The 25,611-nt window shown below is 37.4% G+C and overlaps 1 protein-coding gene across 7 annotated transcripts in view; it reads left to right on the forward strand.

Moving 5' to 3' along the window:
* Positions 1-23,934, forward strand: part of Bltp1 (bridge-like lipid transfer protein family member 1) — a 179,839-nt gene extending 155,905 nt beyond the window's left edge. For all 7 annotated transcript variants that reach the window (XM_059265243.1, XM_059265244.1, XM_059265247.1 and 4 more), the window contains 15 exons: positions 561-762; positions 1,867-2,067; positions 2,757-2,936; positions 3,705-3,842; positions 4,539-4,796; positions 5,981-6,131; positions 6,660-6,817; positions 6,943-7,135; positions 7,354-7,571; positions 10,465-10,716; positions 12,100-12,303; positions 14,168-14,362; positions 15,312-15,446; positions 18,948-19,113; positions 23,237-23,934. In XM_059265243.1, coding sequence (XP_059121226.1) covers positions 561-762; positions 1,867-2,067; positions 2,757-2,936; positions 3,705-3,842; positions 4,539-4,796; positions 5,981-6,131; positions 6,660-6,817; positions 6,943-7,135; positions 7,354-7,571; positions 10,465-10,716; positions 12,100-12,303; positions 14,168-14,362; positions 15,312-15,446; positions 18,948-19,113; positions 23,237-23,453 — 2,868 coding nt within the window. In that variant the 3' untranslated portion in view covers positions 23,454-23,934. The remainder of the gene's footprint in view (positions 1-560; positions 763-1,866; positions 2,068-2,756; positions 2,937-3,704; positions 3,843-4,538; positions 4,797-5,980; positions 6,132-6,659; positions 6,818-6,942; positions 7,136-7,353; positions 7,572-10,464; positions 10,717-12,099; positions 12,304-14,167; positions 14,363-15,311; positions 15,447-18,947; positions 19,114-23,236) is intronic.
* The last annotated feature ends 1,677 nt before the right edge of the window (positions 23,935-25,611 follow it).

The raw sequence follows: 25,611 nt of genomic DNA on the forward strand, positions 1-25,611 counted from the left end.
ACTCACAGAGATCCGCCTGCCTCTGCCTCCCAGTGCTGGGATTAAAGGTGTGTGCCACTGCTGCCCAGCGTGTTTTCAGTATTTTAATACGGGATTGCTTCCTTTAAAAGATTTGCAAAAATAGTGTGGGCATAAATATGTTTAAGGTTCTGAATTATCCAAATGTCAGTGAATCTTCAAATACTTAGCTTGCTTTATATAAGATCTTAACTCTGTAGCCCAGGCTGGCATGTACTGTAGATTGGCCTTGAACTTGCAGTAATCCTTCTTCCCCAGACCCCCTGAGAGCTGGGCTTAGAATGAGCCTCTGTGCCTAGAATATTTAGATTCATAAAGATTATACCATTCTGTTAATATATTTTGGTTTATATGCCATCCTTCTGTTTTTATAAGTTGTGGCATTAAATTTAATTTCTTTTAAATGTCAGATGATTCAACGTAATATATTTGGTATATGTATGTTAAAATGGAAATTACATATAACTTTTAGAATCCAATATGAAATTGTTTTAACCATGCAGTTCCTAGAAATCTTTTTTCTCCTGCTTCCTATTCTTTAGCCTTCACAAATCAAATTTAGTTGCTTGCCAGTATCAAGAGTAGAATGCATGCTGAAGCTACCATCTCTGGACTTGGTGTTTTCTTCAAACCGAGGAGAACTGGACACTTTGGGGACTACATACCCTGCAGAGACCTTATCCCCTGGTGGTAATGCTCCACAGAGTGGAACAAAGACCTCTGCTAGCAAAGCTGGAATACCAGGTATAGAAACACTAAGTCACCTGATAAAAATCCAAGTACTATTTTTAAATAAATTTTAACAGTTATTCATCTGTATTTAAAATAGATTTAGGAAAGCAGAGTATTAGAGAATTGTGACATTTGTAGGAAAAAACCTGTAGTAGACCAAAGTTGTAAGTATATTTCATGTGTTAGTAGAATATGAATCCCCTTTGATATATATTTGTAGCTCAACGATAGTTAGATAGCATTGTTGTTGCAGCTTGAGTGCTACTTGAAGCACTATGATAAGAATACTTATAATCTACACATCCATGTGCTTTTGAATGTTTTGTATCATGTTGGAGTTTACCCTTTGGGAGCAATGGGGTTTGCAAATGGCAAATAAGCGATATGCTTTTATAAAGATGTGTTCTTATAAAAATTTTACCAAGTAGCACTTGTATTTTTAATAGTAAATTTTGCTCTCTACCTCATTTGTTTCATGAAAGGTTTTATTGTAAATTACAGTTGAGGATTTATTAATGAGGTAACACTCCTTCCTCACTAAAAGTTCTGTGCCCATAATTCATATAGAAATATAAATATAAACAATAGCAATATTATCTAGTTTAAGTGGGAATTAACAGTAGAATTGAAATGTCATTAAAATAGCAGTTCTTAACCAAGGGCAGCAGTTGCCTTCCAGTATTGGGATTTCACAACTGAGACTTTAACTGGAAACTTATGGGGAAGCCAGGGACACTGTGCAAACAACCTGCCAATCTGAAAATCCTTCTTTCTGAAAAGAATTATTTGGTCTAAAATGCTAGAAGGTTGAACTTACTAAAGCAAAATATGAATGAAATCCTTAACTCCAGTTTCAAGAGAAGCATAAAAGCTGTTGAAGAGAACTCAGCCTTCATATTTGGAAGGAATCACTCAGGTCCTTTTTTTTTTTTTTTTTTTTTTTTTTTTTGTGGTTATCTTGAATTCAGAATCTTACCCAAATAGCCTCATGTTTGGCTTTTGAGAGCATGGTAGTGCTTGTAGACTTACTTGTGACTGATGATGTTGAGATGTCTCCTATTTATAGGCTCATCAGGATTTTGTGACTAATGATGTTGGGATATCTCCTCTTTACAGGCTCATCAGGATTAGGCAGCCCGCTTGGCCGAAGTCGACACAGCAGCAGTCAGTCAGATCTGACTGGCTCCAGCAGCAGCTCATCTGGCCTGAGCTTCACTGCATGCATGTCTGACTTTTCCCTGTATGTGTTTCACCCCTATGGTGCAGGGAAGCAGAAGTCCACTGTTTCTGGCCTCACATCCGGATCAGGAGGACTGGGTATATTTACTTGTTTGTGCCTTTTGTTATGTTTTTTTAAAGCTTTCTATTCTTAGACTATGTTACCTTAAATAATGGGTATAAACAACATAAAAGCTTGTGTTTTTCCCTTTTGATAATACCTATTTTATCCCTATAAGTAAAAATACAAAACAAGATATTCAGATAAACTGATTTTACAAGGATTTAAAACTTAAGAATGCTTGTTAAATGATATATATAGCATAATTGCTAAAGATACAAAAGTTTTCTTATAATACATATTTAAATATATTATCAAATTACTTTGCATAAAATTTTAGTCCATAAAAAGTAAAATTTTAAAGTATGTAGGTTATGCTTGATAACAAGCCATCATTTAGTAAAATGAAATCTGCATTTTAAAGCTCAGGCCTCATAAATGAATATTTCTTACATTTATACAAGTAAATTCTAGCTTTTGTTGTTGGAGTGAGCTTGCTAAATTTGCCACCTCTGTATACAGGCTTCAACCTACCTAAACTGCTATGAAGAATGCAAATGCTCATTAGACTATTCTGTCTAAATTTTCCCTAATTTAACCTCTTTTGATTGGTGACATGTTACTGTATGCTGGATAATTTTCGTTAACTAGTTGTCTGCATACGCACACATCTCTTTGTGCATATGCATACATGTGAACATTTTTCTTATTTTGGTTTTATTCTTAGGGAATGTAGATGAAGAACCTACTTCAGTCACTGGTCGAAAAGACTCATTAAGTATAAATCTTGAGTTTGTAAAAGTGAGCTTGTCTCGGATAAGGCGCTCAGGGGGTGCCTCATTCTTTGAAAGTCAGTCTGTAAGCAAGTCTACAAGCAAAATGGACACTACATTAATCAATATCTCTGGTATTCTATTTTATAACTTTTAATTAAAATATTCTTGTTATAAAGAATTAAACAATGGCCTCTGTTTTTAAGGTGGCTTTGAGCTTAGATGATTTGATGGTGGTGGGGGTTGTTTAAACCATTAACTTAGATAACTATAAACCAAACTAAAATGAGAATGGTTATAGACCTATCAGTGGGTCAGCTGGCCACCAAGTCTGGGAGTATGGGCTCAGGCACTTGCACTAGAAGTCACTGACATATCAATCTAAAGAAGCTGTGGAAGAGGAACGGAAAAGATGCAGAAGGGGAATGATGCCAGAACAGAACCCCTGAAGGTGGCCATAAGGGTGCTTTTCATGTGAAAGTTTTTACCCTGGAACAAAGAGAGAAATAAGTACTCCTTTGCAGTACTTGGTTTTGGTTTGCAGTTCTTTTTGTGCAAGTTCATATTGTAGCACATACTGTTGATTTATTTTCCATATTTGAGAGGAGCCCTGTGTTAAACTGAAAGCTTGCCATATAGTTAATCTCTAGAACCTCTCTGGTAACTGTGGCAGAGCCCTAACTTGCCACCTCCCCAAGAAAAGGACACAGAGCTAATGATCTTACAATGCCCTATTTGTGTAATTTGAAGAAAGACATAAAATCACTTGTTAGATACAATGTATCTTAGTATTTTATGGGTTAGAACAGTAGGTATAGTACTCTGTCTGATAACTACCATGTAAAGTGTTAAAAGTTCTGGATGTTTGTTCTGAGCTCTAACAAACTTTATTTCTGTATCAGCTGTTTGTGATATAGGGTCTGCTTCATTTAAGTATGATATGCGCCGACTCAGTGAAATCCTAGCATTTCCAAGAGCCTGGTATAGGAGAAGTATTGCAAGGCGCCTGTTCCTTGGAGACCAAACTGTAAATTTGCCAAGTAAGCTTGTTATCATAATTAGATTTCTTTTAATTTGGGTTAAAGTAAACAAGATCCATGATTGATAACACAAATTTTGACTTACTTTGTAAGCTATACCATGTAATTCATTAATTTGTTCTAAGAATGTCTAATGAGTCCCTCTAATGGCAAGCACTAGGTATTCCAAACAAATAAATGCCTTACCCTCTTGAAGATTACCTCCTAACTAACATTTTATTCTATAATAATTTACTCTGTAATCTTCGTAAAATTGCAGGTGCAAGTATACATTTAACTATCCAAGTTAATCATAGATATGCATGGGAAAATGAAAATATTAGAGATATACTACCATGCTGCCTTTGTCTCTTTCTTGATCTTAGAAGTTATGTTGAGCTGAAGAGGTTGTGGAAGTGAAGAATACAGTTGGCCTGATGCAGTAGAAAAATGTAAAAAAGCCTCTTGAGTGGGTCTATTTTTCCACCTGTAATGGGACCAAAATATCTGTTTTGCCCTTCTCATTCAGTTTCTGCCAGAATTAAATAAAGTACAGGATTGTTCTTTGCAAATTGTTTACTGCCATACAGTTGCAAAATACAGAAGTGGAAAGAATACGTAATATAGTTAGAAAAGGTGTCTGGGTCAAAGGACTTTTATCAATTAATGTTCTTACCTGTGACTTTTATTTTGTTTTATTTTCTACTGTTGTACCAGCATCTGGTCCAGGGACTCCTGATTCCATTGAAGGGGTGAGCCAGCACCTTTCTCCTGAGTCATCAAGGAAAGCCTACTGCAGGACCTGGGATCAGCCAAGTCAGTCAGCCTCTTTCACTCATATGCCTCAGTCACCTAACGTGTTCAATGAGCACATGACCAACAGTACCATGTCACCGGGGACAGCAGCACAGAGCCTCAAGTCCCCAGCTTCCATAAGATCAAGGAGTGTGTCAGACTCTTCAGTTCCTCGAAGAGGTAACACTGCTTTTTTTGTTATCAATAGCCCTCCAGGATTCCTAAGATAAAAATCTTAATCACTGGGAAAAGAAAGCAACAACACAAAAACAGCAAATACCAAACACTTCAAAGTACTGCATGTGGAAGAGTTCTATGGATATCTGTTAACTTCACAGAGCCATAGGAATTGAGGAGTTGCCATATTGTCACTGTACTCTGTAAGGACAGATGCTTTTAAAAACATTCCAGTAATGTTGTGAATGTAACAAAAGAAGGTCTGATATTGAAGAAATGAGTCTTTATATTGGTTCAGTTGTCCATTTATTTAGTCAGTGTTTTTTCAACTCATGAGTGCTGGTGTTATCTGCTGTGGGATGTTCCATATGTCAAATGTGTTGCTCTGATTGGTTAATAAATAAAACACTGATTGGCCAGTAGCCAGGCAGGAAGTATAGGTGGGACAAGCAGAGAAGAGAATTTTGGGAAGTGGAAGGCTGAGGCGGAGAGACGCTGCCAACCACCGCCATGATAAGTGAGATGTAAGGTACTGGCTGGTAAGCCACGAGCCACGTGGCAAAGTATAGTTTTATAGAAATGGGTTAATTTAAGATAGAAGAACTAGATAACAAGAAGCCTGCTGCAGCCATACAGTTTGTAAACAATATAAGTCTCTGTGTGTTTACTTGGTTGGGTCTGAGCTGCTGCAGGACTGGCGGGTGAGAGAGATTTGTCCTGACCGTGGGCCAGGCAGGAAAACTCTAGCTACAGTTATCTTTGTGCTTGTGTCTGAATGTATCAAAATGAAGGATATAGTTCTTCACACAACTAAGAATAAAATATAATGAGCAAAGTCAGTACTTCATTTGTACACTGAGTCCATTAGATAAGTGCCAGGTACCCAGCCAATGCTGCATTTCAGAATTGTCCCTACCTTTGAGTCTTCTAGTTGACTGAAACACTTCCGAGTTTTCCCTTTTATGAAGAAAATCCTAGGTGATGAAATAACTGTGTAGCTATATCCCATACATACCAAAATTCCCTCATCTCACCCGTTTTAGTAGCCATATGGCAACTATTAGACATTTGGTCTGATGCAAGAAGCTCTGTTCACCTTGTGGATTATGGAAAACAGTGGGTTTTGCTTTATAATAAACTTTGCTTTGTGTGAATAAGTGCACATTTAATTTTTTTTCTACCTTCAGATTCAATTTCAAAAACATCAACTCCTGTTAACAAATCAAACAAAGCAGCAAGCCAGCAGGGGACTCCGTGGGAGACACTTGTTGTATTCGCTATCAACTTGAAACAACTAAATGTTCAGATGAATATGAGTAATGTCATGGGAAATACAACGTAAGCTATTTAGATACAAGAAAATATATTTAATAAAATTTAAATTTTCTTATAATGTTATAAAGCAGTTCAAACCCTTTTAAATGTAAAAATCTTTGAGACAGTGAATATAGTGGATAAAAAGTTATAAACTTTTTATTTTGAAAATGGCTTAATTGTAAGGATACTGTAGTGCAAACAACATAAAACACATTCCCAAAAGGAAAATTATAAGGAAATAGGATAATTTTCTAGCTAGGAAGCTTCATTAGTTTTAATATTCAAACATCTACCACGTAGTTCTTAGTTAAGTTCTGTGTTGAGCTGGGTATGGTGGATGTATGCCACTCATCCCAGCACTCTTAGATTAGAGAATCTTGAGTTTCAGTATTCAGGATCAGCTTCAACAACACTGTGAGGTCCAGACTCAGAAAAAGGAAGAAATAGTTCGTTGTCAAATTGGATCTTCTACTTAATAATCTGATTTAGGTACTGTTTTTAATTTATGACAACCAACCACTTATATAACAATCTTTTCCTTCTTTTTAGTTGGACAACTAGTGGTTTGAAAAGCCAAGGCCGGCTTTCTGTAGGAAGTAACCGTGATCGAGAGATTAGCATGTCTGTCGGTCTGGGAAGGTCACAGTTAGATTCCAAAGGAGGAGTAGTTGGTGGGACCATCGATGTTAATGCTTTGGAGATGGTTGGTATGTTGAAATTTTACAGTAACATATCCTCAAACATTATATTGGAAAAAAATAAGTTTTAGAAAGTTGAATTTGGTAAGTTTTTCTATGAATTTCTATGGAAAGTAATTATTGTTTTTATTTAGCTCATATTTCTGAACATCCAAATCAGCAACCCAGCCACAAAATACAGATTACCATGGGTTCTACTGAATCTCGGGTTGATTACATGGGCTCAAGTATCCTCATGGGTATCTTCAGCAATGCTGATCTTAAGCTTCAGGATGAATGGAAAGTAAACTTATATAACACCCTGGATTCAAGCATGACTGATAAAAGGTATTTATTAGGATGCCCCCTTCTGAAAACTTTATGTGACTACCTTTAACATTTTTTTAACATTCAGGATGGGAGGGATAGTTCATTTTTTTTCTAAAGATTAATTTTATATTATACAACTAATTAGAAATGAAAAGCTGGGCAGGGAGGATAATTATTCTTGTGTTATTTATTGTCTTCTGTGAAACTTATGATACAGCTTCTGTTTCATACTCTAGTGAGATATTTGTGCATGGAGATTTGAAGTGGGATATTTTCCAAGTAATGATATCAAGATCAACCACACCAGACCTGATAAAAATAGGAATGAAGCTCCAGGAATTTTTCACACAACAGTTTGATACCAGCAAACGAGCTCTGTCAACCTGGGGACCTGTTCCTTATCTTCCACCCAAGACAATGACTAACAACCTGGAGAAAAATTCACAAGAACAATGTAAGAATTAGAATTCAATATTGATGTATTCTTATCTTCCCTGTATGTATATTCTTAAGTAACACATTTATATGCCACACTTGAAAATACCCTTTGGGCTCTCCATCCCATCTACTCAGCACTGACTATGCTCCAGGTAATGGCATCAGCTGCCCTTTGGGAAGGTATTACTTTTGACCACTCCACCACAGTTCACCTGCAGCATGCCTGCTATGTGACAGTATTGTATTCTGATTTGTAGAATGGGCTGTGGAGTCAGAATAACTGAGTCTGTCTATTAACTTTGATACTAGACAGGTTGTTATTGTTCACTTAGTAATTCAGAAATTAGTTTGTATTTATTAAGCAACAACCATATGCTTTGGTACTTCTCTAGATACAAGAGTTGCAACATAATGACCATCCCTACCTCATGAACCTTATGTTCAAATAGGAGGGGGAGACTATAATTAAATGCATAAATGACATGATTTTAGGTAGATAGGATTATTTAAAAACAAAGCAAGGGGAGGATATAAAGAAGGCTAAGGTGGAAGAATGGCTATTTCAGAAAAGATGATTGGGAAGCCTTTTCTGAAGTGACATGTTGGTAGAAATGAGTTAGTGGTTGAAAGAACTGAGATAAGATGTGGGGAAAAGTTCTAGGCAGAGGGCCATGGAGGTGTGAGACCCCTATTGTTCCTCACGAAGTTGGCTTATTTGAGAATCATTGCTGGACCTAGTAGCACAGTTCTCTAATCTCAACTACTTGGGAAATTGAAGCAAGAGGATCACAAGTTCGAGGCCTGCCTAAGCTACAGAGCAAGTTCAAGTCCAGTTTGGACAACTTAATGTAAGACCCTTTCTCAAAAAAAATGGTCACAGTGGTCTGGGGGTGTAATTCAGTGTAGGGCCCTTGCCCGGCATGTTCTCATGGTGGCTTGGGGGTTGGGGGAAATGAGAATCATTAAAATAACTGATGACCAGAGCAGAATTATCAGTAAGAAAAATATTGGACATTAATTTGGATACAGGTCATAAATAGAGTTTTTAATATGATGAGTAAGTATTGTAGAATCTTTAAGAGATTTGGTATTATTTGGTTTGCCTTGTCTTAAAATATTCCTTTTTAAGTTTCAAAACATCACCATAGCTAACTGTGTACAGAACAGACTATATAGGCAGTTAGGAATGGACACAAAGAGGACATTGTGAGAATCCCTTAACTAGGGTGACAGTGGTAAATGTGATGAATAGTAGGCAAAATGATGAAAACTCTTAATTGGTTTGTTTATTTGTGGTTTAGATTTTTTTTTTGTTTGTTTGTTAGACAAGGTCTCTCTACATAGCCATAGCTGACCTGGAACTAAGAGTGTAGACCAAGCTGGCTTCAAACTCAAATTCAGCTGCATCAGCCTCCCAAGTGTTAGGATTGAAGACATGCACTACTATGCCTAGCCTAACTCCTTAATTAATTTTTTTAATCACAGAAATAATGTGTGTACATTGAAAGAAAACTAGAAAGTATAAACAACAATAAAATGTCATATTCCTTCCTTAAAATCATCACTATGAAACAGCTTAGAGCTTATATATGGATACTTTTCTACATATTTGCACTTTTTTTCAGCCAAAGTGTTGCCTACCCTTTCCTACACTCCAGCTTTCTATTTTGCCAGTTAGTTATCTCCTCTGGCTTCCAGGGCATATTCAAACTTCATGGCTGACCCATAAATATCAAGTAATTTGTCCAAACCATGTTCAAAGCTTAAATCTGCTTGTTACCTATCTTTTCTCCCCTTTAGTTTGGCGTATTTTCTTTTTTATGACTGCACTCATTAAACAGACATGGCCAATTGTCTCCAGGACATCCTCCTCTTTTCAGTGACTTCTTTGTAGTGTTATTTCTTATTTCTGTAGGCCTTTATATTCCTTTTAAACAGTATTGTTTGCAAGCATGTGTAAATTGCAGTTCTGTACAAAGTATATGGTTTACTTTCTTTTGAAAAGTCCTTGTCAAGAGAAGCAGTCACCAGATTTCAAGAATTGTTTTAAAGAAAATGTGCCAGTTAAACACAAAGCATGATCCTTGGTAGTGCTGAGATAAGAATGGTAAACAGCCAAAAAGGACATTACTGTAATGAGTGGGGGGAAAAACTCTGAATTCTGTGATCAACAGTACTTCTCAAATATTAATGTGCATCTATAACCTGGAAATCTATATTTTGACAGTGCTAAGGAATGAACTCAGGGGCTTGTACATGCCAAGCAAATTCCTTCAAAAAGCATATCTGATACAGCAGATAGTGGGACTTAAGAATACAGAATTCTGACAAGCTCCTAGTGTGCTGCTGGACCTCTGACCTCACTTTACTAGAAAGCACATAGGAGAGGAAAATATTCTTCTCATTCCTTTTGTTTATCTATGAAGAGTTGTTAAGCCTGATTGATAATTGCTTGTTATTGTTGTGTAGAAATTGTGTAAAATGCCATATGAGCTCTTTGTAAGTCAGTCAGCATTATAGACATTGTACGAGCTGTGAACAATAGAAAGCTAATACCTGCCGGGTGGTGTTGGCGCATGCCTTTAATCTCAGCACTCGGAAGGCAGAGGCAGGTGGATCTCTGTGAGTTCGAGGCCAGCCTGGTCTACAAAGTGAGCTCCAAGAAAGGTGCAAAGCTACACAGAGAAACCCTGTCTTGAAAAAAAAAAAGAAAGAAAAAGAAAAAAGCAAATACCTTCCCAAACTCTGTCCATCCTTATGCAACATCTTTCCCCACTGTATATTTAGCAATTGCTTAACATCTCCCATTATTTCCACTCATTTTCTGAGTCACTGTAGAATGTACCCACCTCTGCCCTGCTCAGATGCTTGAGACAATTTATGACAAATGTTTCTTGGTTCTCTTGTAGTGCTTGATGCAGCGCACCATCGACATTGGCCTGGGGTGTTGAAGGTGGTATCTGGATGCCATATATCCTTATTTCAGATTCCATTACCAGAAGATGGGATGCAGTTTGGAGGATCCATGAGCTTACATGGAAATCACATGACCCTGGCTTGTTTTCATGGTCCAAATTTCCGTTCAAAATCCTGGGCCCTTTTTCATTTAGAAGAACCAAATATCGCCTTTTGGACTGAAGCTCAGAAAATCTGGGAAGATGGTAAACTGACACATTTCCAGCTTTCATTCCTTGCTATCTTCTGGCATGATCATAAATGACTTATGTAATTTTTCTTTCCTAGATCTTTTATAAATTAATTTTTGAGGGTGTGTATGTGTCTGTGTGTATGGTGTATGTGTTTTTATATGATGTGTTTGAGTGAAGGCATGCTCATGCACAGTATGCTTGTGGAAGTAAGAGGACAACCCTGGGTATCAGTCCTCACCCTCCACCCTGTTTGAGACTAGGCTAGCTGACTCAGACTAACAGGGATTCTCCTGTGTCCACCTCCCATCTCACTGTAGGAGCCCTTGGGATTAGTGACACACTTTACTGTATCCAGCTTTACACTGAATCTGGGGATACAAGCTCAGGACCTCATACTTGCACAGCAAATGCTTTACACTCTGAGCCATCTCTCTGACTCCTTTGTGCTTTTGTTTGTTTACAGTTATTTATTTTGAGGACACATTTGTGCTGTAGCACACGTGTGAAAGTCAGAGAACAGCTTGAGGAGCTGGGTCTTTGGGGTTAAAATCAGGTTGTCAGGCTTGATAGCAAGTGCCTTTATCCTCTGGACCATTTCCTCCGCCCCTTTTGAGTTTTTATTGGAGAAATTATCTCTTATGCTGTACCTAACATCAGGGGGTGAATTCATTGCCAGTGAATCAGCATCTGTAAAGTCTGGACTTGTTAAAGAAATAGCTAAGCATACTTCTCAACTTGCTGTCTTACTCCCTGTTACTTAAATTTAGTGCCTCTGTGACTGGCCTTAGTATGAAATGTAGAAATATTCCTTGTAAAAGCATGAAGACAGTAGCAGTTTGAGGAGATTCTCTGTCAAACAAGAGTGCGTCATAAAACTTGAGGGCAGTTGTAACACGAATTGCTACAGTGATAAAACCCTGGAAGGCCACATCTCCAAGAATATTTTGGCAGCACAATTTGGTCTAGGTGGTTTTTTTAAAAAAGGACACCAAAACATGTACAAAATCCTCAAAGAACTAATGAAAATATTTACAAAGACCAGTTCCTTTGAGCAGTTTCCTATTCAGTATTTCGTTTTGTTTGGCTTTTTGATAATGCCTTACTCTTTAGCCTGGGTTGTCCTGTAAGTCATAATCCCCCCTGTCTCTGCTTCCTGAGTGCTGGTATTGCAAGTGTGCACCACTGCCTGACCCACTCAGTGGTTTCTTAACAAAATGGTTGATGTCCTTCATCTCACTGGGATAAATCCAGTTAACTAAAATAACTATTTGTGGGCTTTCTCATTTATTTAGCCTTCTTACCCTATCTGTGTATAGCTTTGCTAAAGCCACGGTTATTTTTTTAGGTATAAATACAATTTATCACTTTTAGAAACATATTTTTCTTGTGCTCTAGGCTCTAGTGATCATTCTACATACATTGTTCAAACACTGGATTTTCATCTGGGTCATAATACCATGGTTACCAAACCATGTGGTGCTCTGGAAAGTCCCATGGCAACAATAACCAAGATAACAAGGCGTCGCCACGAAAACCCACCTCATGGAGTAGCAAGTGTAAAAGAATGGTTCAACTATGTCACTGCCACAAGGAATGAAGGTTAAATATTTAGCTTTTGTTGGGCTTATTTTGTTTTTCTATTTTGAACTCTGTCAGCTGTTTAGAATATAAGTAGAGGTCAATTTGTCATGTCTTGATACAGTTTTCATTTTACTTCTGTTGATACATGAAGTGATTATTTAATACAAGAATCACCAGCCTGATAGTACAGCATTTTATAGGCTTAAATTAGATATAACTGAAACCATCCTAAATAAATTGGTTTTAAACAAACAAATTAAATCTGTTATATTTCAGAATATTTGGGAAATATTTTAGGTATTATTGGGAAATGTTTTATAGTTATTCTAAAAATTGAGAATTTGAGAAATTTATTATATGGCTAACAGAATGTCAAAAATGTAAGGTTCTGCTTACCTGGGATAAAATTTCAGTAATATTATTCCGGTCAAGTCATAATTTTAAAGAGAATGCTTTGGATGGATTTTTTTTATCTACTAGACCAGTTCTATGGTAATCTGCCAGGTGATTCTTTGATTTCTTGGGTTTGTGTGTACAACATGGCTTTTATCAATCATCTGGTGTTTGGAAAACTGAATAAATTAAGGTATGTTAGGATTTTAATGTTTTACTTAAAAATGACCTTTCTAAATGAAAAAAGATTAGTTGTACCATGTGATTTTAGAGTAGCTTTCAAGAAATAGGCAGACACATGGGATGAGTAAAAATAAGTTAAGAATAAAAGAGGGCTCAGTGGTGGTGCACACCTTTAATAGCAGCAGGAAGGCAGAGGCAGATGGATCTCTGTGAGTTCAAGGCCACTCTGGGATGCACAAGATTGATCCAGTCTAAAAGAGAAACAGCCAGGCAGTGGTGGCACATACCTTTGATCCCACCTCTTGGGATCTCACGCCTTTAATCCCAGAACTAGGGAGGTGGAGACAGGAAGTGATATGGCTGGGTGGAGAGAAGAATATAAGGCAGGGGGAGACAGGAACTCTGTGCCCTTTCAGGCTGAGGATTAGGTAAAGACTAGAAGTCTTTCTAGTTCTGCTTCTCTAATCATTGAGCATTTACCCCGGTATCTGGCCCCGGATTTTATTATTAAGACCAATTAGGATTCGTAATACACAACCTGGTCTACAGAGCTAGTTCCAGGACAGCCAGGGCTACACAGAGAAACCCTGTCTCAAAAAACAAAAAAGAATAAAAGAGGATGAGAGAAAATTAGAAGATTTATGGCCTATTTTGACTATTATATTTTTGGAATAGTTTTTTGTTGTTGTTGAAAAGATTCTCTTTTAACTAGAATGTTAAATATACTGTATCTACAGCAATAAACTTTACAAATAATGTCATATGTTCTGAAAAATAAGGACTTCTACATAATTTCAAGGGTCGGGACAATATTTAGTGTTCAGTCTGTGTAGACGATTGGGTTTAATAAAATCCAGCTTCAGACATGATTAAAATTGAGGGTGATAGTCGCATTAAAACTGAAGAAACCAAAACTAGTAAGTATTGTGTTTATCCAAACTTCACATTGCAGATTGTGGCTTTGATAACAAGTAAGTATATGTGCACATCTCTTTTTAAGAATATGATTATTTCCAACTTGTAAAGTGATAAGTTTAATATATTATAGTGTCTTTAAAGCCATACTTTGTACAGCTTAGCTAAATCTATTACTCAAAGGCCACAATTATTTGCCTGGATCTAAATACAGTTTATCACTTTAAGCAACAAATGTTTTGCTTTTGTTTTTGTTCTTTAGGTTTTTGGTTTTTTGGTGGTTTTGTTTTGTTTTGTCCATAGGCTCTAGGGATCATTCTACATTGTTTAAATACAGTGTGTTGACAGTGCCCTTTGGTTTAACTTAACCGTTACTGTTTTATGTGTGTAGAGCTAAACTTACTTCGTAATGTTGATGCTAATAACATGGAGAACAGTACTACTGTGAAGAATTCTAGTTTGTTGAGTGGATTCAGGGGAGGTTCTAGCTACAATCATGAAACAGAGACTATCTTTGCATTACCAAGGATGCAGCTTGAATTTAAATCAATTCATGTTCAAGAACCACAGGAGCCTTCATTACAAGGTATGTAGAGAAAGAATCTCTAGTCTTAACAGTACTAAGAAAATTCTAAAGAAATTTCAGATTACTGCTTTCTTACCACAGGTTATTTTGGTATATTAATTAATAAAACTGATGATATAAGTCAATTTTATGTTCTTACCAGATATTCATGGCCTCTGGTAAATTATTTAGCCTATTTGTGCCTTTTCTTCCAAGTACTGGTAATAATAATTGGACTTAATTAAAAAGAACAATGACACATTGTAGGAATTTTTAATAGATGTGGTGATATACTGTATCCCCCAATATAAAACTTATATGGGGTCAGAGAACAGAACAGCCACTAGATTAGACATAGAGGCCAGACAGTGGTGGCACATACACCTTTAATCCTATTACTAAGGAGGCAGAAATCTGTCTGGATCTCTGAGTTCAAGGCCACACTGGAAACAGAGCCAGGCAGTGGTGGCACACACCCTTAATCCTAGGACTTGAGATCTCAAGTCTTGCTTGGGAAAGACACATGCCTTTAATCCCAGGAACTGATGGCAGGAAGCAGAAAGGTATATAAGGCATGAGGACCAGAAACTAGAGGCTTTTAAGTTTTTAGACTTTTTAGCAGCAGTGCAGCTGAGATCCTTTCAGGTGAGGACTCAGAGGCTTCCAGTCTGAGGAAACAGGGTTGGCTGAGGAGTTGGCGAGGTGAGATTGGCTGTGGCTTGTTCTCTCTCTCTGATCTCTCAGCTGTCACCCCAATATCTGGTTTTTTTATTAATAAGATCTTTTAAGATTCCTGTTACAAATAGATTATCTAAGGATAGTCTGTAAATCATGTGCATATAGCAATTGCTGATTTCTTTATAGTTGCATTTCTTTATAGTTGCATATACATGGATCTATGTAAATCTTTATTAATGGGAAGAGGCCTTGTTCTGAAATTTTTTATTATAAAAGAACTTCATCATTGCAGATGCCAACTTGAAACCCAAGGTGGAATGCAGTGTGGTGACAGAGTTTACTGACCACATTTGTGTGACTATGGATGCGGAGCTCATCATGTTTCTCCATGATCTTGTGTCAGCATATCTGAAAGAGAAAGAAAAGGGTGTGTTGCATATTTTTATTTTCTTCTTTTCAATTTACAGGAAAGGCAGGTATCAATGAATTATCATGGAGTGTGTTTTTGTGGCCTAGTGACAGAATGAATGGAGCATGTCTTTTTTCTCTGTGGGCTGCAAATGTCAAGAAATAACATTACTAAGACTAAATGACAGATTTCCTGAGTATCTGCTGGATACATGGCACTCTTAATTTTTTTTTTTTACATTTATTTATTTTGATTTTGGTGGGGGTACATCATGGCATACATATAGAGGTCAGAGGACAGCTTACAGGAGTCAGTTCTGTCCTTCCACTGTGGTGTTGGTGAAAATCAGATTCAGGTCATCAGACTTGGTGGCAGGCACCTTTACCGGCCTAGCCATCTGACTAGCCTACAATGGTACTCTTTTTAATCATTGTTTCTTTGTTTTGTTTTTAATAGAGACTGGAAAGATGGCTCAGTGCTTAAGTGTTCTTGCTTGTCTTCCAGAAGGCCTGTGTTTAGATCCTAGCACCCAAGTCAGGTGGCTCACAACAATGTATAGTTCCTGCTCCAGGACATCAAACACCCTCTTCTGGCCCCTGCCAGTACAGTGTATACACACACACATACACACACACACACACACACACACACACACACACACACACACACACCATACATACACATAAATAAAAATAAATGTTTTCTTCGAAGTTTCTAAAAATAAGGAAGTCTGCAGTTTACCCTTATAGATGATTTTTACAAAGTGGGGAATGGAGGAGATACTACAATTTAAGTAAAATGACTGAAGAAATAGCTACCTAATAAAGTAGCATTGTTTTATGCATAGCATATAGTTGGAGAAACTAAATTTAGTAAGGAGATAAATCTGTGCAGAGAACATTTTAGTTTTATAAATAAATTACTTAGACTTTAGTGGCCCAGTTTTGATTTCATGATCTAGATAATATTTGTTTCTTTACTGGCACATAAATGTTGACTCATTAAGAAACATACAGTGACCCTAATAATCTATTTGGAATTGGTTCAATGTATTGTAGTCCTCTATAGCTATTGATGAAGTAAGGGTCTTTGAAATGGTAAAGAATATCCTCCCAAACATGATCATTTATTCCATTCAGTATTTATTGCACAGCTGTTCTGTATTTATGAAATATAAAGTTATGGTGGATTAAATATCAGATGTGTTTGTTTTTCCCAGTGCTGACACCTATGGCCTCATGTGTGGGTAGCAGACACTCCACCACTGAGCTATGTACACATACCTACTTTTTACCTTTTGTTGTTGCTGGTGTTAGTGTTGAAGCAGGCTCTCCCTAAGTTGCCCAAGCTGACTTTGAGCTCACTCACATCCAAAGCAGGCCTTGAACTTTTGATCCTCCTGTCTCCACCTCCCACATAGGTCTGGGATTACAGGGCTACACTGCCTGGCCCAGTTCTACATGTGGTTCTTACTAAATGTAGCTTGGAAAAGATAACTTGTTCAGAGCACGCTATAATACTATTTTGTTTTTTCATGAAGAAAAATGTTAAATTTACCTTTCAGATAAATCAAAACTAAAAGATTATCAAAAAGACTATGTTGAAAGAGTACTAAGTTAACATAACCTAGATTGGAGTACTCATTACTGTTCATCAGAAATGTGCCAAAAATTGAGTGAGGGTAAAATCTATAGTGGTGGTGGGAAGAATAATCAAGCCTCAGTTCAAACTCCTGCATATCTCACACCTTACCCTAGAAAGCACTGTGTGTTGTGCCTACCCAAAGCATGAACGTAGCACTGAAGTGTAGTAGCCACTAGTTGCCCTGCTCTGTGCAAACCAACATTCAAGCTTCATTTCCAGTTTGCCCATGTGTGAAAGCCTGTACTTATTTCTCTCAAATGTTATATAAGACATTTGACATTTTATGAAATACTGTCTTGGTCATAGTCTGCCTCAAACGAGTCTACTTCTAAAGCAAAAATCTCTTAATTTAAACTGTTATAGTCAGGTGTGCAGCATAGGATTATAATCCCAATGACTTAAGAGGATTTCAAGTTCTAGACCAACCCAGGCAACTTAGTGAGAGTCTCTCATAGGGAAAAAAAAAAATTAAAGGGATTAGAGATATATGTCTTAGTGGTAAGGCACTTGTATAGCATCCGGTAGGCTTAGACTCAAACCCCAGTACTGCATAAACAGTTATAAGACATTTGAATGGGAAAAGTTTTGTTGTCTGTGAGGCTTTAGTTATAAAGATAGTATAATAGCTACTTAAGTATAGCTCATTATTACAAATTTAGGCCAGAATAAACATAAACATCTCTGAGAAAGTTTTTACCATCATATAAGACTAGAGCAAAATCAATAATTTCTAGAACATGAAGATACATTATAGCAATGTAACTACCACCAATAATAAAAGCCCAGCAAGTACAGCAGAACTTGCAGGGATCTGTGTTCTGACAGTGTGGTACTGCCTCGCTCATTACCTAAATCAAGTTGCAATAAGAACTGCACATTGAACATCATCTTTAATTGTTTTAATCTACTTTGTGTCTTGAAACCTGTACTTCAAGAGAACCACTGTATTTATTCAGTAAGATCACATAAAAAGCTATGTGTGTCACAGATGTGGTCATTCATGTATTTACAGTAGCCAATTTTTTTTTGTTTTGTTTTTTGTTTTTTGTTTTTTTTCCAAGACAGGGTTTCTCTGTGTAGTTTTGCGCCTTTCCTGGAACTCACTTGGTAGTCCAGGCTGGCCTCGAACTCACAGAGATCCACCTGGCTCTGCCTCCCGAGTGCTGGGATTAAAGGCGTGCGCCACCACCGCCCGGCTACAGTAGCCAATTTTAAAAAGACTTGTCTTTTATAAGGCATAATTGAGCACCATGAAGAAAAGATTTTTACACAAAATGCTATTTATTGACACTGTTTTCATAACTATACAACCATTAACATACAAAAAGCACTGATTAAAGTATGTACTTTAAATGAATTTTATGGTATATAAATAACAGTCCAATTAAGTCATCAAGTTACAACCTTTTTTTTTTTTCCATGCTGAAGTTTAGACTCAATGCATGCTAAGAAAGTATTTTACCATGGAATTAATAACCCCTGGCCCTTTTTAAAATTTCTATTTTGAGTCAAAGTCTCACTAAATTTTAGGCTGGCTTGAAACTGGCAGTCTTCTCAGTCTCCTAGTCAGCTGTGGTTACAGATGTGACCAGCATACCTAGCTGCTAGTCATTGATTAGTGCCACCTCTTTTGATTACAATGCCCTATACCTGCTGTCACATATGTGCTCTCTACAGTCTACCACAGTGGCAACCTTGCTTTTCTCAGAAATACTAAAGATTGGTATTTTCTCTTGGCTTATTTTAAGATACCTTTTAATAAGTGTAATTAAATGAGGCTTGGCATGGTAATAGATAAAATGATAGAGCCAATGGTGATTCTTAAGATGGTTTAAAAGTTATAAGATCTGGTTTTATTTATTTTTTTCATTGTAGCCATTTTTCCACCTCGAATTCTATCTACTCGACCAGGACAAAAAAGTTCAATTATTATGCATGATGATAATTCCTCTGACAGAGATAGAGAAGACAGCATCACTTACACCACTGTGGACTGGAGAGACTTTATGTGCAACACATGGCATCTGGAGCCCACTCTTAGGTAAGAAGTAGGTGTGCACACCTCAGCATGTCCAGAGTTATTGCACTAGTTGTTATTCCCATTGCTGTGACCAAATGCTTGACAAGAGGCTGAAGGGCTTATAGTTTAAGAGGGATACAGTCCATCCTGGTGGCACAACATGAGACAGCTGGTAACAGTGTATCACAATCAGAACTAGAGAAGTGACAGGAAGTGGGGCCAGTCTGTAACACCTCAAAGCCTGCCCCTAGTGACCCACACTTTCTAAAGGTTCCACAACCTTCAGCAGTGCCACCAACTGGGTACCAAGCCCATGGAGACATTCACCTTCAAAAGTTTTCATACTCCCAACCCTATTTTTTTTTTTAATTTTTATTTTGCAATACAATTCAGTTCTACATATCAGCCATGGATTCCCTTGTTCTCCCCCCTCCTGCCCCCCTCACCTTCCCCCCAGCCCACCCCCCCTTGCCATCTCCTCCAGGGCAAAGCCTTCCCCACAGACTGAGATCAACCTGGTAGACTCAGTCCAGGCAGGTCCAGTCCCCTCCTCCCAGGCCGAGCCAAGCGATCCTGCATAGGCCCCAGGTTTCAAACAGCCGACTCATGCAATGAGCACAGGACTCGGTCCCACTGCCTGGATGCCTCCCAAACAGATCAGGCCAATCAACTGTCTCACCCACTCAGAGGGCCTGATCCAGTTGGTGACCCCTCAGCCATTGGTTCATATTTCATGTGTTTCCGTTTGTTTGGCTATTTGTCCCTGTGCTTTATCCAACCTTGGTCCCAACAATATTTAATAGTCCAAAAATCTCTTGAGAATTAAGGCAGTCTCTTAACTGTGAACCACTGTACAATCAAAAAACAAGTTGATACTTCCATTATACAATGACACAGAGTAAACCTTCCCCATTACATATGGAGGGATGGGGACATAACAAGGAAAGATTGGGCCAAAACAGTACTGAAACCCAGCAGGGCAGAAATCAGGTCTCCAAAGGTCTTCAGTGGCTCTACTTTTTCAGCTCGGCCTCCTACAACACATGTACCCTCTTTCTTGGGCCAGTTCTCCATGCCTACAGCTTTGCTCAGGAGACATCTCATGATCCTGGCATCTCCATTATCCAGGCTTTCCTTCTCTACTTGTACTCTACTTTCACAGCTTCATGCAGTAAGTTCTTGGTGCTTCTAGGCAGAGCCTCTGATACTGCTACATTTTGTCTGGCTTCAGTAGCCTCAGGAACCTTGGCACAAACCTCTATGATCCCCCATCTTTGTATCATGCTTACCCATAAAACCAATACAATGTAGACAGTACTACCAAGTTCTGCTGCAAGCTGAAAATGTAGCCTACCGCTTTGGACAGGAATCAGGCTCTGTGTACTGGTCCATTGAGAAACATCCTAGGCAGTTGTTCTCCTACTAGGGAGCCCCTTTGGCAACATTCTCAGTTGGAGCTCTCTCCTTATGAATGAATTTGCATTTTCATAAGATGGAACTTCTGATGGGTGAGGTCTTGCCAGGGTGCCTTTCCAATTACGCCATTGCAGACCACAATAGTGTTAATCTCTTTACAGCCATTTTCGTAACACTAGTCTTAGTACAGTTTTAAACTTACTTCTTTCTCTATCAAACTGGTGATTTCTCTTTTCTTCTCCATTTGTTGCTTACTCTTACAATAGACCTGGTAAGAGTAGCCTGAATACTATTCTGCTATAATATTTCCTCCATCAAACAAAAAAAGCCTACCCACAGCCCCCATATCCCAGCTTCATTCCTAAAGGTTTCATAGTCTCCCTAAACAGTGCCACCATCTGGGGACTGAGTGTTGAAACACATGAGCCTATGAGGAACATTTCATAGTCAAATTACAATAGATACTGTGAGGAAAGTTATGAGTATCTTATGTAGCTTGATTGTGGTTACCTAGAGTAAATTTACAGTCAGTCACAGGTAATTTTTCATCTTTGGCTGCTATTCTGCACTTCATTTTGCTTTCATAAGGTTCCCTGGGTGAAGCAAATACATTGAGAGCAGCTGCAGCCATGATCTGCCAGTGTTGTCATTTCTTGATCAATCACTAGATTAGAGTAACTCCTTATGCTGTTGTCTTTCTTCACCTTCTGGCGAGGACCTTGCTTTTAAGTTTAGACAGCCACAGTAACAAGACCCATTAGTTGTCTTAGTTAGGGTTTGTATTACTGCAGCAAAATACCATAACCAAAAAGCAAGTTGGGGAGGAAAGTGGTTATTTGGTTTACACTTCCACACTATTCATCACTGTTCATCACTGAAGGAAGTCAGGACAAGAACTCCAATAGGGCAGGATCCTGGAGGCAGGAGCCGATGCAGAGGCCATGGAGGGGAGCTGTTTACTGACTTGCTCCCTGTACCCTGCTCAGCCTGCTAATAGAACCCAGGACCAGCAGCCCAGGAATGGCACCACCCACTATGGGCTGGGCCCTCCCCCATTTGTTCACTAAATGAGAAAATGCCTTACAGCTGGATCTCATCAAGACATTTCCTCAGCTGATGACTCTAGCTTGTGTCAAATTGACACACAAAACCAGCCAGTACAGTAATCACACATCATTAATAAGGAGCCATCAGAGTTTCCTACAGGATATATGTTATGACAGTTTCACAGTGTCACTGTGTCTTCTTTTTGCACATTAAACAATATAAAACTATGCCTACAATACTGAACTTAATGCTATCAGATAGTAGTTTCTTTTCATTTTTTTTTAAATTAAAAATGGTCACATTTTTCCAGTCATGACATGTAAACTACTTTTCATATCAAATCTTCAAAAATATTTTCTAATATTCATTACAGTGGTTGTTATAATTAGTGGTACCTGCTTTGTATATTGTTGGTGATTAACATTCTTTCTGTTGTTTCTCATCTGCTTTGTTATTCAAAACTTTCCAAATCCTTGGATGGTATCCAAAAATGGACTCTAGCCCAATATTCTGCAGATAATATATTTAAATTAAGTGATTATTCAGACATATTTGTATCACAAAATAACTCCAAAACAACAAAATTTTACCTTGTACAGATATGGCTTGTTAGTAATGTATATTCAATAAAATTTACCTTAACCAAATCAACAGAACATTTTGTTATGAGAAATCTTAACATTGCTTTTACTTGGGCCAACGTAAGTATTTTTCAGAGGTACAAATGCCGTAAAATATCTGGAAGATACATTTTAGATTTGTAAATCTAAATTATAATGGAACTAAATGTCTTTACAGTGTATTTAAATTGACTATAAATGAAATTTCAAGTGAATATAAAGTTACTATAATCTGTTTTCAACAGACTCATGACTAAAGGATGAATAGTATAGAATACTAAAGAATATTGTCACCAGCTCTGGCTCCAAGCTTGGCTTTACCACAGAGCAATTCAGTAATCAAGTCCAAAAGACCTTCCTTCTTTTCCTTCTTTAGTTTCCTCATGAAACTTTTGAAAAAATGGTACTACCTACCTGTGTACTCACCTAGCTGTAGGCCTGGGAATAACCTTTTTCAAGCCCTTGAAATGAGGCAGGAACAGACCAATATGAGTAGCCTCCCCCCGCCCCCCCCAAAAAAAAATTAGGAAGTACTTAATATACCACTCAGTTCTTCTATTAACTTTACCAGTCAGATAAATCTTCAGTATAGACTGAAAGTCCAAGAAATGAGTCACCAGTAGCCTGTCCTCCTCATGAAAGGAAATGTCAAGATCAAGGAGAAAATGATTCTTTTTTCAAATATGTTCAGCACATAGCACTCAGTAAATTTTAACTTTTCTCTTATTACAACCACATGCTTATGAAATCTTTTAACCAGTTGTACTTTTAAATATTTAAAATGACCATGTAACAGGCCTGAAATAAAGTTAGCACACTGGAATTCCATCAATATTATTGCTGTATGTAGTATGTCAAAGACTTACCATCACCAATAAGTTATTTTTAGAAAACTATTACAGTGGGTCTGAGGCTTTTAGACTCAAGTATTCAAATATGTCTGCTGAAGTATTTACCCAGACTATATTAAAGGGAATGCAATAATGTTCATGGACCTACCCTCTGGACTATGCAATTGCATCATATGCCTTAACAATGACCATTTCTAATTACTATTTTAGATTAATTTCTTGGACTGGAAGAAAGATTGATCCAGTAGGTGTTGATTATATTCTTCAAAAATTGGGCTTTCACCATGCCAGGACCACTATTCCCAAATGGCTTCAGAGAGGAGTGATGGACCCACTGGACAAGGTGTTGTCCGTGCTCATCAAAAAACTTGGCACTGCACTGCAGGATGAAAAGGAAAAGAAAGGAAAAGACAAAGAAGAACACTAGAATAGTAGCTTGATCTGTGAAAAACCTGATTGTGTCCGTTAAGTTTTATTACACTGGATTTTTTTTTAGCATAACTTTAAATATTACTTTAAAATAATTCTAATTTTGTGGCCATTATTGTAACAGTTTGTAAGTTAATCTGTTTATTCTAGTTCTACCATTCTGTATACAATAAAGTATTGCATGAAAATATAAATTTTGTGGAAAATTACATTAAAATATACACATAAAATTTATGATTGTTTTATGTGCAATATGATTCTGCATTTAAAATATTTGCAGAGTAACTGTGAATTTTTTTGTTATTGGCCATAACTTTTAGAAAAAAAATCTTGTTGATAATGTGATTGGGGGGGGTCATTTATTTTTCTTATGTAGACTTGTATAAATATCTATTTGTATATAATTTGAGTAATTGTGATGATTGTATACCACAAAAATATTATTTGTAACTTGTAATAAAGTCACAATAATGGCTTCAGTCCATGGTTAGTTGTTTCTTATCTTTTTCTCATTTAATAGTGTGTTAATGTGTATGTGCTCCTTCTGTTTCACAGTTACCATATGTTTTTGTAGATAGTACGTGTAAAAAATTAAATGCATAAATGTACTTAATAAAAATAGTTACAGGGAAAAGGTTTCAGAGGTTTCAGAGCCATTCTATATTGTTCTTCTCTGCTGGTGAGTACACAGATGCTCATTTTTATCATTATGCTTTATTTAATCATTATGTGTATGTATGTAACCCTTTATGCTTATAAGGTATAAATGTTAAATTTAATATGCATGTATGTCTAATGTACATTTGTGAAAAACACTAGTACATGTGTAGGCATACTAAAAATAATTTAAAAGAATTATAGTATCTAAAATAATCCTCCAGTCCTCAGTGTATCTAAATAAATATTCAAAAGTAGGTATATTGTTGATTACTCAGGTTGGAAATTTGGCCAAGTCAGGACAGTCTAAAGGTTAGGCATACAGCAGAACTGAAGAAACTGCAAGGAAACTTCTGGCAGGCCTTTACATAAAGATGAGTGTTAATAATAGAACAAACCTCCAGTAAAGCCACATGCTCACTCACAGGACTATGTCTAGTAAACAGTGATAAAGGGGAACTAACTGTTGGCATCAGTTCTTTATTCTTTTGCCATCTCATTGTGTAACTGGCTTGGCAGAAATGAAGATACTCAGAAATGACACTTGTGCTCCTCAATTTGGCTCACTCACTATTGAAAAGATAGATCTCAGGGAATTGGAATTTCTCCAGAAAAATCTCATGTTGAGAGAAATCCTAAAGCCTGAGATAGACAGAAAGGAAACTTCTCCTGGAAAGAGATTTTCAACTTGACAGACCCCCTTGCAGGAGGATAGAGCCAAATGATTGGTCCAGGACTGTTTAGCCACACTTCAGGACCCAGAAGGTATACTTGGGGGTGTGGTTGGATCTTTGTCCCCCTTCCCTCTGTAACTACATGGAATAAAATTGCCTTTTCTTTCTTTTCACTGTTGATTTGGGTCTTTTAATCAGCTTATCAAGGACAGGTAGCCAGACATGGCTTGTTGGGGCACAGGCTGTTGACACTAAATCCAGTAACAGTCTGTCATATGTCAACCTCTGAATCCTCTCTAGTACCCCCAACAACTGGTCCCCAGAGGTATCTTTGAAATATTATTTCATTAATCAAGCTTACCAGAGAAGCACGTTATGTACCTATTTTGGTTATAAAGACTAAGAAAATACTACCAGAAAGTTAAATCTAAACAACAACAACAAAAATCAACTAGTTTCCTATTTGATCCCATTTTAAATACTTATATATAGTTTAGGTTTAAATAGAGGGCAAGAGTTATATCTCTCTAAAGAGTTCTGGGAAAAGTGTAGTCCCTCTTATCATTGACCCATCATCTTTCCTGAAAGATGATATGACAAGTTATCTTGGCACTGAAATCCCAGTCCCTTTCCACTCTTTGTCCTAGCATGATTCCTAGGGGAGATTCCAGTTTCCTGGGTACCTTGTTTTACATTCTGATGGGAGGTTCACAAATATCCTTTTGGAATAAGAAAGTCCTCACAACTCCCAGATGTTGGGAGATGTTTCTGTTTTTAGTAAAGTGCTATTGAAAAGCACCCAAAAGAACAATTGCTGTCAATGTG

This window comes from Peromyscus eremicus, chromosome 6, assembly GCF_949786415.1.
Source record: "Peromyscus eremicus chromosome 6, PerEre_H2_v1, whole genome shotgun sequence".
NCBI lineage: Eukaryota > Metazoa > Chordata > Mammalia > Rodentia > Cricetidae > Peromyscus > Peromyscus eremicus.